This window comes from Hermetia illucens, chromosome 1, assembly GCF_905115235.1.
Source record: "Hermetia illucens chromosome 1, iHerIll2.2.curated.20191125, whole genome shotgun sequence".
Lineage (NCBI taxonomy): Eukaryota > Metazoa > Arthropoda > Insecta > Diptera > Stratiomyidae > Hermetia > Hermetia illucens.
The window spans coordinates 201,307,999-201,320,263 of record NC_051849.1 but is presented as its reverse complement, the minus strand read 5'-3'; the positions used below and the strand labels follow the sequence as shown (position 1 = coordinate 201,320,263).

General features: G+C 46.7%; 3 protein-coding genes across 3 annotated transcripts; 2 read left to right on the top strand and 1 right to left on the bottom strand.

Moving 5' to 3' along the window:
- Window positions 1-3,437: 3,437 nt before the first annotated feature.
- LOC119661774 (general transcription factor IIH subunit 5) lies at window positions 3,438-4,691 on the top strand. Its single transcript, XM_038071248.1, has 2 exons — window positions 3,438-3,596; window positions 4,477-4,691. Exons 1-2 carry the CDS (start codon window positions 3,562-3,564, stop codon window positions 4,661-4,663), a joined length of 222 nt encoding a protein of 73 aa, XP_037927176.1. The 5' UTR covers window positions 3,438-3,561; the 3' UTR covers window positions 4,664-4,691.
- LOC119661772 (meiotic nuclear division protein 1 homolog) lies at window positions 3,491-5,299 on the bottom strand. Its single transcript, XM_038071246.1, has 4 exons — window positions 5,162-5,299; window positions 4,130-4,372; window positions 3,826-4,078; window positions 3,491-3,767 (listed from the first exon to the last, which is right to left on the bottom strand). Exons 2-4 carry the CDS (start codon window positions 4,354-4,356, stop codon window positions 3,624-3,626), a joined length of 624 nt encoding a protein of 207 aa, XP_037927174.1. The 5' UTR covers window positions 4,357-4,372; window positions 5,162-5,299; the 3' UTR covers window positions 3,491-3,623.
- LOC119661773 (zinc finger HIT domain-containing protein 1) lies at window positions 4,699-5,374 on the top strand. Its single transcript, XM_038071247.1, has one exon. The coding sequence runs from the start codon at window positions 4,730-4,732 to the stop codon at window positions 5,192-5,194; it is 465 nt and encodes a 154-aa protein (XP_037927175.1). The 5' UTR covers window positions 4,699-4,729; the 3' UTR covers window positions 5,195-5,374.
- The last annotated feature ends 6,891 nt before the right edge of the window (window positions 5,375-12,265 follow it).

Sequence of the window (12,265 nt, the reverse complement as noted above, 5' to 3'; positions counted from 1 at the left end):
CTGCTGCTTCCATGCCGCTGGAAATATTTTCTCGGACATGTACGCTTCAAACAACTCAGCAAACATGTCCTGTCTGGATTTCACAGCAAGCTTAAGGACCTTTTTCGGTACTCCGTCCAGGCCCGGCACTTTATTGTCTACTATTCTACCGCAGATCTCCAACAGCTCGTCTCTGCCGTCACATTCAGAGGTGGTTGGAATGTGTCGGTGCTCTCCTCTTGCTGGGTGAATAACCGCTGGATGAATTTCAGCAAGAGGGTGGGACACGTGATCTGCGGGGATGAACGGCCTCTGAATCGTCCCATCACGATTCTATAAGCACTCCCACACGAGTTTACCTCCGCTTTTGAGTAGAGCTCCTTAAACATTTCCTCTTGGTTCGCTGGATGGCAAGCTTGAGGGTATTGCGGGCTGCTTTATAGACGCGCTCTTTCTGCCCAGGATCAACTCTACCTACCGCCCTCTGAGCCGCTCTTCTGACTCGGTGGCAGGCTGATCGAAGGCCGGTCAGTTCATCATCCCACCAGTAGTTTGGTCTTTTACTGAGGAATGAACACCTCCTAGGCATGGACGCGTCAAAAACTTTGGCGATGCATTGAGCCACATGAACGGTTCTTTCCGTAGAGGCGCATGCTTTATCAGGTTGCCTGAAATCTTTTCCAATCTCGGGCATGATAGCTCTTTAGCCTGTGGCTCGACACATGTCTCAAAGAAGATTGCCTGGTGATCGCTGTGGGTGTAGCGTTCGCTGACGCACCAAGTCATACCAGACGCCGGCGCAGGGCTGACAAAGGTCAGGTCTATAACCGAGCCTAACCCCCCTTTCTGAAAGGTGTTTCAGCACCTTCGTTAACCAAAAATGTGTCATCTGCGCAAAAGTTTCTAATAAACTGCCCCCCCCCCCTGGCATTTGATTCTCTGCTACCCCACTCTAGGGCCCAAGCATTGAAATCACCAGTAATAACCTTTGGACTTCGTCCCCTTCCGTCGAGAACAAGATTATCAAGCATTTCCAGCAGTACATTGTATGGCCTGTTGACCGCAAGCCCATATCGCCGCTTCACCAGTCGAATCTGTGACCCATATGCCACCGTGACGGTTTCTATACGGTTCACTTATAATATCAATTTCCATCTCAGATTCGAACGTGGTCTGCTCAAATAAATCCTGAGTGACCCTGCAATGATTCAGCTTCATTTGAATAAACCTCATTTTCTCATTGCAGTGAGCGCCTTCCTAAATTCCGGACATTTCCCACTTCCGGCAATATGCCGGTTATCCTGTCCCTCCTTTACTACGCACAATAGGCATTTGAGGATAGGATCGATCAATGCTGCTGATGCATGCCTTCGCGAAGTACCCAAACATGACGCATTTAAAGCACCTCTTTATTGAAGTTTGTTCTCTTAAACGAATGATAACGCAGTGCTTCGGAGCCTCAAGAGCAACTTCAAATATAAACTTGGAGAGTTTCCCTTTTTCGGTCCAACCTCCGAAATAGTCTGCGAGACCTCTGAAGGGGGACCTAGGCTATGTATTTCGGCCACTTTTCGCATCCAGGCATTCGGACAACGAATGTTAACTCCTGGGCCAGACAGTGCATCACGTGCAGGAAGTGTAAAGTCACCAAGCACGTACAGAAAGAGGTAGGCTCATTTCCTTCGTCTACAAAGCGTTTTGACACTATCCATATCGACATTATTGGCCCATTGCGGGATTTGCATGGCTTCAAGTATTGCCTACAACGATCGATAGGTTCACACGGTGGTCTGAAGCAATACCTCTGGCCGACATTTCTGCACAATCGTGCGCCGAGGCCCTTTGCCGTGAATGGATTCCACGCTTCGGAGTTCCCACCGAAGTCATTACTGACTAGGGAATGCAGTTCGAGTCTACCCTGTTCTCGGAGTTGAGCAAACTCCTCGGCTTCAAACACCACCGGACCACTGCGTACTACCCGCAATCCAAAGAGATGTTGGAACGCTGGCATAGGACACTGAAGGCCACTATAATGCACACCATGATTCCTCGTGGTCCCAAGTTGTCTTTTGTTTTACTTGGCCTACATGCCGCCAGTTCTGCCAAGTTGGTATGCGGGGAGAACTTGAGACTCCCCAGCAATTCTGTGTTCTATACCCGGTCGGTCCTTTCCACCGCTGGATTTTTGCGTTTGCTCCGGAACACCGTGGCAAGATTTAAATCACCCCCGCCATCCAGTCATTCTTCGACTAGGGCTGACACCCCCGGAGACCTGGATATCTGCACACACGTCGGCGGCAGGCTCAAGAACGTCTCCGTGTCGAGGTGAAAGCCTTTTGCCTTCGGAGCTGAGGTTTCCGGGAGAAGGGGTGCACGGCCCGTGAGATTTGATCTGCGCCCCTGTATCCTCCGGAAGCCATAGCAAGGTATCCATAACTAGGAGCCATAACAGAGGAGAGAGAAGCGCTTCCTGTAAGCTACCCCTAAGACACCCTGCCTCATGACTCAGACTTTTGTGCGAACAATATGTGAATCTTTCTCCACTCTAGCATGTGAAAGACCCAATCTTATCTATATAAACAGCAAATCGATTCCATGCTGTCTTGCCGTGTTACAAATCGCTACAAATGAGGCATAATTGAAGGTTGAAGGCGCCTCCGATATCCATAAATGTGCTTATGGCGAACTTTTTATCGGACATCGTCCTTTCAATTTTTGCCGTTAGCTCATGGTGTGCTGTCTCCGTGGATTTACAGCTGTCAACAATTAGTTCACGTACTTGCGTTGAGAAAACTGAAACATTTTTCGTTTGCCCAGATTGTAATTCCGCTAATGAGAACGACTAATAAAGTTTCCATTATTTTCCCAACTATTCTTCGTTTTCAACTAAATCAAATTATCATAATATCAAAAGCCTCTAGCTAGCCTTTAAATTCAATAAATTTACATAAGTTCCGAAAATGTGTTTTCCATTGAGAATTTGCACTATTTCGGTGTTTCGTTGTGATGCGGCAACTTACAAGCCAAATTTTGAAAATGACCAGCTTTTTCCTCGTGAGACCAATCGACTTGGTACCTACTGCAAAATTGTAGCAGAGTCTTCCCTCTTTTCAACGGTAATCTTAACTCTGCTGCTTTTCTATTTTTCTCTAAGTTAGGCCTTAGAAGAGAAGTGCGGTGATTTACAAACCTTTCCTCTACATTATGCTAATTCCAAATTATTTAAAAAAATTAAATTTCCTGGCAACATTGCGTATATTTAAGGTTTGAGTTTTGGATAAATTAATGTGGATTCTAACTTTAGAACTAAAATTTTGCCATCTATGAGCAAGTCCTTAATCCATTTGGGCAGGACAAACGTAGAGCCCATGTAGCGGGAACCACAACCATATTCCACAGAGTCCAAGACGACAGAGAAAGAGGGAAATTTGACTTCCAACTTCAAGCCATGGCAGCACCGCAAGTAGAAACGTCAAAACCAACTGTCAAGGATAGAGGAACATCCTGGTTGTTTCCATAAAACATATTTTATTATAAAACGTGAAAAAATAGTTTCTTCATAATAAACGGAAGGATGCCAACATGGTAAATGTTATGAAAGGAGTTCTTGTTGAATGGTACGTACTCAAGACCTTTTGTTTGCGCTAGCTGTCGTCTACATAGTCGAAATCCTCTGGAATCTGGAAATTCTTATTCAAATCCTTTTCTTCCACGCAGAACTTCTTTTTGCACCAAGTTTTTATCGAAAATATGTTATCAGTCCATCGGTTTGCAGCTTCCAGGACTTCCTACAAACACATGGAGGATAAATCTGACTCAAATTGTCTTTGGTACAATTTAGATTACCTTAGTTTCGTCAATTTTCCGTTTAATTGATTGCGGATCGTGCTCCTTGTACTTGGATAGCTCCTTCTCCAGTTGTTCCTCCCGCTTTTTCAATTCTGCAATATTCCTTGCAAGTTCCATGCACGCTTCACTGTCGGTGTCCTTGCTGCGTTCATTTTCGAGCCATTCTTCCAAGGCTTTCAGTTTCTTGTCGGCATCGCAATTTTTCTTCTCTAAATCCTCAATTTTACATTTCAACTCCTTCCGGGCTTTGCTGAAAGTGAAATTCTCATGTCAAAAGTTCGGATAACTTGTGGCTTCTTACCCAGGAAATGACCAGAAGTACACCATTGTGCCGACTTTTTCTGACTCCACCAGACCATCGTCCACAAGCTCCTGGACGATTCCCTTCACTGATTGCATCGTGATACCTTTCGCCTGTGGACCTAATTTCTCGAGGTCTTTTAGTTGGAAAACATCTTTCGATTCGTGGAAGATTTCGAGCATTTTTATTCGTTTCTCATCTAGAGAAAGCCCTTTACGTTTCGACATGTCAGTAGATTGTTAGCTGTTGAGAAAGAGACAACCACAAAACGTATTAATTTAAAAAAATATCCAATCCAAAATGTTACTGATCACAGAATGCCTTTAATCTAATCGAGATCTTTCCAGCGACCCTGCAATGAAACAATTTCTCCTCCATCTCGACGAGACCTTAGCCCTGGGACGCAAGTTTATCATTCAAGACCTAGACGAATCGCATTTATTCATATCAACTGACATTGTGGACACACTACAAGCGAAAGTGGACGATTTGATGGACAAAATCAACTTCTCATTCCAAGAGAAAGAAGGCTAAACATTTTTCGACTCCGCTATCAACTATTCCAGCTTCAACCCCCTCAACTCCCTGCAACAATACAACATGACTTCCCGCGAATCACACCGAATAAAGGATGCCGAAAAGAAGCGTGTCCTGGACGAGGCGGCCCGTCAACGACGCGCACGGAAAGCACTCGAGGCTCTGGAGCAAGACAACTTCCACGATGACCCCCACGCCGACTTAGTTATGTCGAAAAAAGTTCCTAAATTTCATGACAACCTCGAATCAGGAAGGACACGTAAAACAAAGAGAAAAGGCGCCGAGTATTATAGAGCTAAGTACAGGAAGAATTTCATACAATTACTGGAGGAGGACAAGGCGCACCGACCCGATCCACCGAACTACTGCAGTGCTCAGGCGCCTCCATCTAGACTTCCCCAGCGGCATTTCTGCGCAGTTTGCGGGAGCTGTTCCAACTACACTTGCACGGCATGCGGAACTCGGTACTGTTCTGTGAAATGTCTTGGGACTCACCAGGATACCAGATGTCTGAAGTGGACGGCGTAGATCCTTCAATATCGTAGCCGGCGTAGATCCTTCAATATCGTAGCCGGCAATTAATAACAAAAGCATTGAAATGTCAGTGCGGGACGTCAACATATTTTGTACAGATAAATTCCCACTATTTTGGGTTGAATGTTTGTTAGGTTAGGTTTGCTATAATAAATTGAATTTAAACCAATTGGACATCTGAGTGTTGTTATTTAATGAATAAGCCTTATCAATACATTATAATCATCAACTTCGCAACAACCGGTATCCGGTCTAGGCCTGCCTTAATAAGGAACTGCAGGCATCCCGGTTTTGCGCCGAGGTCCACCAATTCGATACGCCATCGTTCCATCTCAAACAAGATCTTCCTCGTCTTCTTTTTCTACCATAGATATTGCCCTGATAGTCTTCCCGAATTGGATCATCCTAATCCATACGGATTAAGTGACTCGTCCACCGTAACCTATTGAGCCGGATTTATCCGCAACCTAACTGTCATGATATCGTTCACAGATTTCGTCCATCCTCATGTAGGGAGTCAAAAATTCTCCAAAAGATTCTTCTCTCGAATGCGGCCAGAAGTTCGCAATTTCTTTTGCTAAAAACCTAAGTCTCCGAAGAATACATGAGAACTGGTAGACCTTTCCAGCGTTTTCGTTTGACGTTCGTTGTTGTGTGATCCGATGTTGTTCGTTTCTGGTGCTGACGTTGCCGCCATGTACTTCGTCTTGCCTTTATTAATATCCAGCTCAAAATCTCACGCCACCTGCTCAATTTGGATAAAGGTATATATCTCGGGTTGTTCTTCTCATAATGTCAATATCATCAGCATAGGCCTCCCGCATTTACATTTGGATCGCGAATCACTTCCTCCAGGGGCCAGGTTAAAGAGGACGCATGGTAGGGTATCTCCTTGTCTTAGACCGGTATTGATTGCGAATGGTCTCGAGAGAGATCCTGCTGCTTTTATCTGGCCTCGCACATTGGTCAGGGTCAGCCTAATCAGTCTTATCAATTTCGTCGCGATACCAACTTCTCTCATGGCCGTGTATAGTTTTACCCTGGCTATGCTGTCATAGGCGACTTTAAAGTCGATGAAAAAATGATGCAACTGATGTCCATATTCCAACAGTTTTCCATCGCTTGCCGCACAGAGAAAATCTGATCTGTTGCTGATTTGCCTGGAGTGAAGCCTCTTTGGTATAGGCCAATGATGTTCTGGGCGTATGGAACTAACTGACTTAGCAAGATAGCGAAGAATATCTTATAGATGGTACTCAGCAACGTGATACCTCTATAATTGCTGCACTGTGTGATATCTCCCTTTTTAAGTGTGAGACAAATAATGCCCTTTTGCAAGTCGTCAGGCATTGTTTCGCTGTCCCACACCTTTTTTTTTTTGGGGGGGGGGGGGGGGGGATCTAGGTGAATGCATTTACGCACACAGTGTTGGTTGGACTCCCAATTCGGTACGTCGTCGGACTACCAACTAAACACCTCCCCATCGTCAGAGAGCTAGCCTGGAACCGTTTGTCACATTACTTGGGGCCAGTCCCCGAACTCCCCCGCCTTGCGGAGCCTTCAAATCAGGGAATTCCTTTCACCAACGGGAGGGGAGAGGAGGAAGGGAACTGTCGGTCGAGTTCTATCTTCTTAGCAACGAGAAGGGCCCGAACGTAATGGGCAACACGGTTCCAGCTGTCAGCAGTCCTCAGCATCTCTTCCACAATGTTGTCTGGAGAGAGATCCCCTGTGTTTAAATAGAGCTGCTGACGAACCCCATCCCAGCTTCCTCAAGAAAAAAAAGTGTGTTGGGCATCGTCCACAACTCCATTGCAAAACACACAATCCGGAAAACGCGCCTTTCCAATCTTGTGCAGGTAAGACTGAAAATTTCCATGCCCACTTAAAAATTGGGTAAGGAAATAGTCAGTCTCACCATGCTTCCGATTCAGCCACGCACCTAAGTTGCCGATGAGCCGCGCAGTCCATCTGCCTCTAGTTTCATTTTGCCAAGAGAGCTGCCACTCGTCTAGAGTGTGTTGCCGTTCTTCGCGAGCAATCACCTCCCTTGGTTCATCTCCCTTGCACTTGTATATGGCCTGACGCTCCCTAGCAAGAAGGGCAACGGGGATAACTCCCGCGATCACCATCACGGCCGGTTCAGAGACTGTGCGGTACACAGACGCCACCCGTAAAGCCCCCCGTCTCTGTACTTGCGCGAGGCGTCTACGATATACTTCCTTGTTAAGAGCGCCAACCCATACCTGTGCGCCATAGAGCAGGGCAGACTGCGTTGAGCTCATCAGGAGACGTCGCCTACTAGACGTTGGGCCCCCAATGTTTGCCATTAGCCTACTTAACGCCGAAAGTCCAGCCGCAGCCTTCTTCGCTGCTGCTTGGATTTGCTCAGAAAAGCTCATCTTTGAGTCAAGAGTCAACCCGAGGTACTTTACCGCTGATTTTGACTCGATTATCGACTCGCCGAACGATATGGAACGCAGGGTCGGAATTCTCTTCTTAGTCAGGATGACTACTTCGGTTTTTTCCAGTGCAAGGTTGAAACCATGAGTAGTCATCCATCCGCTTACCCGTCGCATCAATATGCCGAGTCTGCTTTGCGCCTGTTCGACAGTGCGTCCAGCAATAAGCGCTGCAACATCATCTGCGTAGCCGACCAGGCGCGACTCTTCTGGCATGTCGAGTTTAAGCAGACTGTCATAGGTAGCGTTCCAGAGGTCCGGCCCTAGGATGGATCCCTGTGCTACCCCCGACGTGACCTCCATCCACCTTTGACCCTCTAGTGTTTCATAGAGCAGGGAGCGGTTCCTCAGATAGTCCCTCAAAATCCGTAAGAGATAGTTCGGCACGTTGAAGGTATTGTCTAGTGTGCCTAGAATGTCTTTCCATCTTACGGAATTGAAGGCGTTTCTGACGTCAAGCGTTACGAGGAGCACCACCCGTCGAGTTCGGCGGCTATGTATCTCTGCTCGTCGAACGGCGTCCACGACCTGCATGACAGCATCAATTGTCGATCTCCCTGCCCTAAAACCAAACTGCCGGGGAGTTAAATCTCCGGCAGCGCGTATCGCTTCAGCGAGTCTACTTCTGATGAGCTTTTCGAGCACTTTCCCAGCAGTATCAAGCATACATAGTGGGCGGTATGAAGACGGTAGTTCGGGATCGCCTTTCCCTTTAGGGATCAGAGCAAGCCTTGCAATTTTCCAACGAGCAGGGAAAATGCCCTCTTTCAGGCAAGCGTTGAATGCGTCGAGCAGTAGGTCTGGCCGGTGTTGGAATACCAGTTTGTACACCTCTACTGGAATACCATCGGGTCCTGGCGCCTTCTTGTTTTTCATAGAGAGGACTGCCTGTTCCAACTCTTTTACAGAGAAAAGTGGACAATCCTCTGCGCTCCCCGCGCCGACGTCACCATCCCATACGGGGTGTGCAGGGAAGAGTGCCCTCACAATGCGGTCCATCTGCTCGGCCTTAAGTGAACAGGGTTTCCGCAGAGCCCCGATTTTTCGGGTTACAAGTTTGTAACCGAGTCCCCACGGATCCCCATTCACCTCGTCTATCAGATCTTGCCAGCAGCGAGCTTTACTCTTGTTTATTGCGCTGCGGAGTCTCCTTTTGGCTGATTTGTACTCCATCATTATGGTGCATGCCTCCTCCCGGTCGCCTAGACGTTGTGTTAAGCGGCGGAGCCTGTGACACTCCTTCCGGAGCTCTGCGATTTCCACTGTCCACCAATACATAGAAGGTTTGCCGCGCCTCGATGTCTTCCTGGGCATGGAGGCTCCGCAGACCGTCGTTATCAGGTTCATAACTGAATTTACGACAGTGTCAGCAGCGGCGCCACCGCCCCCAAGAGTACCCTTCAGCGTGGCCCCACCTGTTCTCAGACTTTCGACAAACTTCCCGGTGTTCACTTTCGCGACGTTCCATACACAGAAAGATCGCTGGGGTGGCGCACACCGAGAGTTTGTGTCCACCACTTCGAAAGCAATGTATTGGTGGTCACTTGCCGAAAAGTCTTCCAGAACTCGCCACCCGTCCACCAGCGACACCAGTGATTCCGATGCGAAGGTTACGTCTGGAATGCTTCCTTCGCAGCCCGGGCGCCGGAACGTTGGGGTGGATCCGGTGTTGCCCCACACCTTAAGCATCAATTGATGAACCACTTGGTGTAATTGGTCGCCTCCATTCCACCAATTCGGCTATAATTCCGTCGGTTCCTGGCGACTTATGGTTTTTAAGCGGATGAATTGCACGGACTGTTTCTTCAATAGTGGGTGGTGACAGCATTTGTCCGTCGTCTTCAGTTGGCGGGACCTCCAACTCGCCGATGTTCTGGTTGTTCAGTAGCTCATCAAAGTACTCAACCCATCGCTCCAATATGCCCATTTTGTCGGAAATCAGATTTCCCTCTTTGTCTCGACAGGATGAGCATTGAGGTGCGTAAGGCTTCATCCTGCTGACTTGTTGGCAAAACTTCCACGCCTAGTGCAATTGCTCCCTGTACTTTTCGAGTTCACAGACCTGTTGGTTCCCCCAGGCTTCGTTTTTCTGTCTGTGAAGTCGCTTCTCCGCTCGCCGGAGTTCGTGATAAGTACCTGCGTTGAGAATGCAACATTACTCGGTATGCAGCATTCTTCCGTTTCATTGCTAGCTTACATTCATCGTCAAACTAGTCGCTCCGAATCTTTTTGCGGCTGGGGCAAGTATGTTTGTGACGGTATTTATGATAACGTTTTTAAGGTAATTGTGAATATCATTTGTTGGTGCTTCATCTCCAGGATCTCTCTTGACTGCGATTATTACGGCATCCATTTCCCTCTTATAAGTGCTGCGGGGGGCTGTGTTGTGGATGGCTTCTGTACTCACCCTCACCTGATTGTCAGAGGGGATTCTGGGCAGTGTTGTTATTCGAGTTCGGAGAACTACGCCAACAAGACAGCAATCCGAGTATATATTGGCCCCCTCTATGTTCTGATATTCATCAAGGTTGAGAGGTGGCGGCGTTCGATCAACACGTGGGCAATTTGGTTGAGAGTGGTCCCGTCTGGAGAGACCCACGTTTGTGGATCGCTTTCCGCGCAAACCAGGTACTTCCAACAACCATTTCGACTGACACTGACACTGCTAATTGAATAATCCGCAGTCCGTTATCATTTGCGTTTCGATATAAGATATGGTAGCCTCTGTTTACCTTACTTTTGGAGATTGTCACCTTAGAGATTTGTCGAAATGACTGGTTCTAGTTTTGTAGAAATACAGCATTTTCAATAATCGTTAACCGTTTCTGCGGCTCATAAGCGTACTGAAGTTAAATAATATACATGTTTTTACAAGCTGAATGCACATATGTATTTCATAGCAGTTAATATCGAACGCAATAACGTTCTATTGTTTCTTGCAAACATCTAAACAGTAACAATTGGCACAAAATCAAATTAGAAAAGAACTTTGAAAAGTTAACGAAAAAGTTAACTTTTCATAGTTTCCTGTGATGGCCAAAGACTAGTTAACTTTTCCGTAACTACTGCGAATCTCAACTTTTGTGAGTCTGTACTGTAATAAGAAATTTGCAGATACGTTCTCTTTTTCTGCACACAATGTGTATCAGAGTTGAGTGTCTAAAAAAATGCTGAGCCCGATGGATCCAATATATGTATTTCGTCTTCCCTTTTACTCTCCTCATCGAGATCATCAAAGACCTGTCCAGCAAAATCAATGGAGCTATCCGGCCCGAACTGAATGCATCTTACAAGAAACTCTTCAAAACCCTCAAACCTGGCCTGCAAATTTTCTCAATAATTAATCGATTGGCTGAATGAAAACGATTTTATCGTAACGTCATCTACTACCCGATAAAAATAGATAACCGCTAGTTTTACTCCTCTGAGGAAACAATATCCGTTTATGTAGAGTAGTTCAGCCACTTGTTCAGAGTAAAATCAACAGCGGACCTCATCTAGAACTCGGTCGTCCCCACTACTGTCAACGATAAAAGGTTGAGTTTGAAAGGGTCTTACCTTTGCCCCTGTTTACCCAACTGCCAGGCTGACATAGTCAGAATAGGCCCGTTCGCCTCCTTCATTACCAAGAAGAAGTCGAACTTGCAATCACCCGATCCAACAATAAAAAATCTTTGGGCCGCGACGGCATCTCTAATTTTGTCCTGTGGAAGTGTGTGCCTATCATCAGTAAACGTCTCGCTATCCTCTTCAACAACTGCTTTAACAGCGGATACTTTCCGGTATCATGGAAATCAGCCCACCTTATACCTATCGCTAACAAGGGGTGCTCGGGCGGTCTCAAAGACACAAGCTCCAATTGTTCCTTTCCCTTATTCAGAATCCCCGGAGACTTCATCTCTAACAGAACCAGCTATATGCGCTTCGATGGACTTCGCTCCATCAACATCTCGGTAAATTCACGAGTCCCTCAGGGATCTATTCTAGGCCCCAAACTTTTTAACATCTTCCTCTACGATATTCACCCCCCTTCCGCAAACTTATCCCCAACGGCAACTCAGGCGTCCAATCCTGACCTATGGTTTCCCAGCATGGGGTACCATGTCATCTAACGTAGCAGAAACCCTCCAACGCTTCGAAAGGACGACACTCAGGAAATGCACGGCCAAATACAAAAGGCCAAATCTAAAATTTCATAGAAATTCTCTCCTGTATGACCTGACTGTCCCACCCTAACCTACCGATAAAAAATGTCGCTAAGTGCAGTGCCTCGTTACGCGAGCAGAGGTACTACGTGTCAGGGCTGGCTCTCCTCTTGGACAGTAATTCTCCCATCTACCATCACGCCTCCCTTTCGTTCTTCATCCCCTATCATATTTAATTATTTTTCTTGACCCAGTCTAAATTAAGTCGATCGACATTAATTAGCCTTTACAATATGTGATATCTACAATCATTAACTTCCCCCCTAAATTAAGGTCCCTCTTCTACTAATTAGGCTCCATAATACATGCCCCGCAATCTCACAATTCTCTTCATTCCTCCCGCCTTGGCCACTGTCCTTGCGCAGGTCCAAATCGAGTAAAAGGTAGCCCTTTCTCAG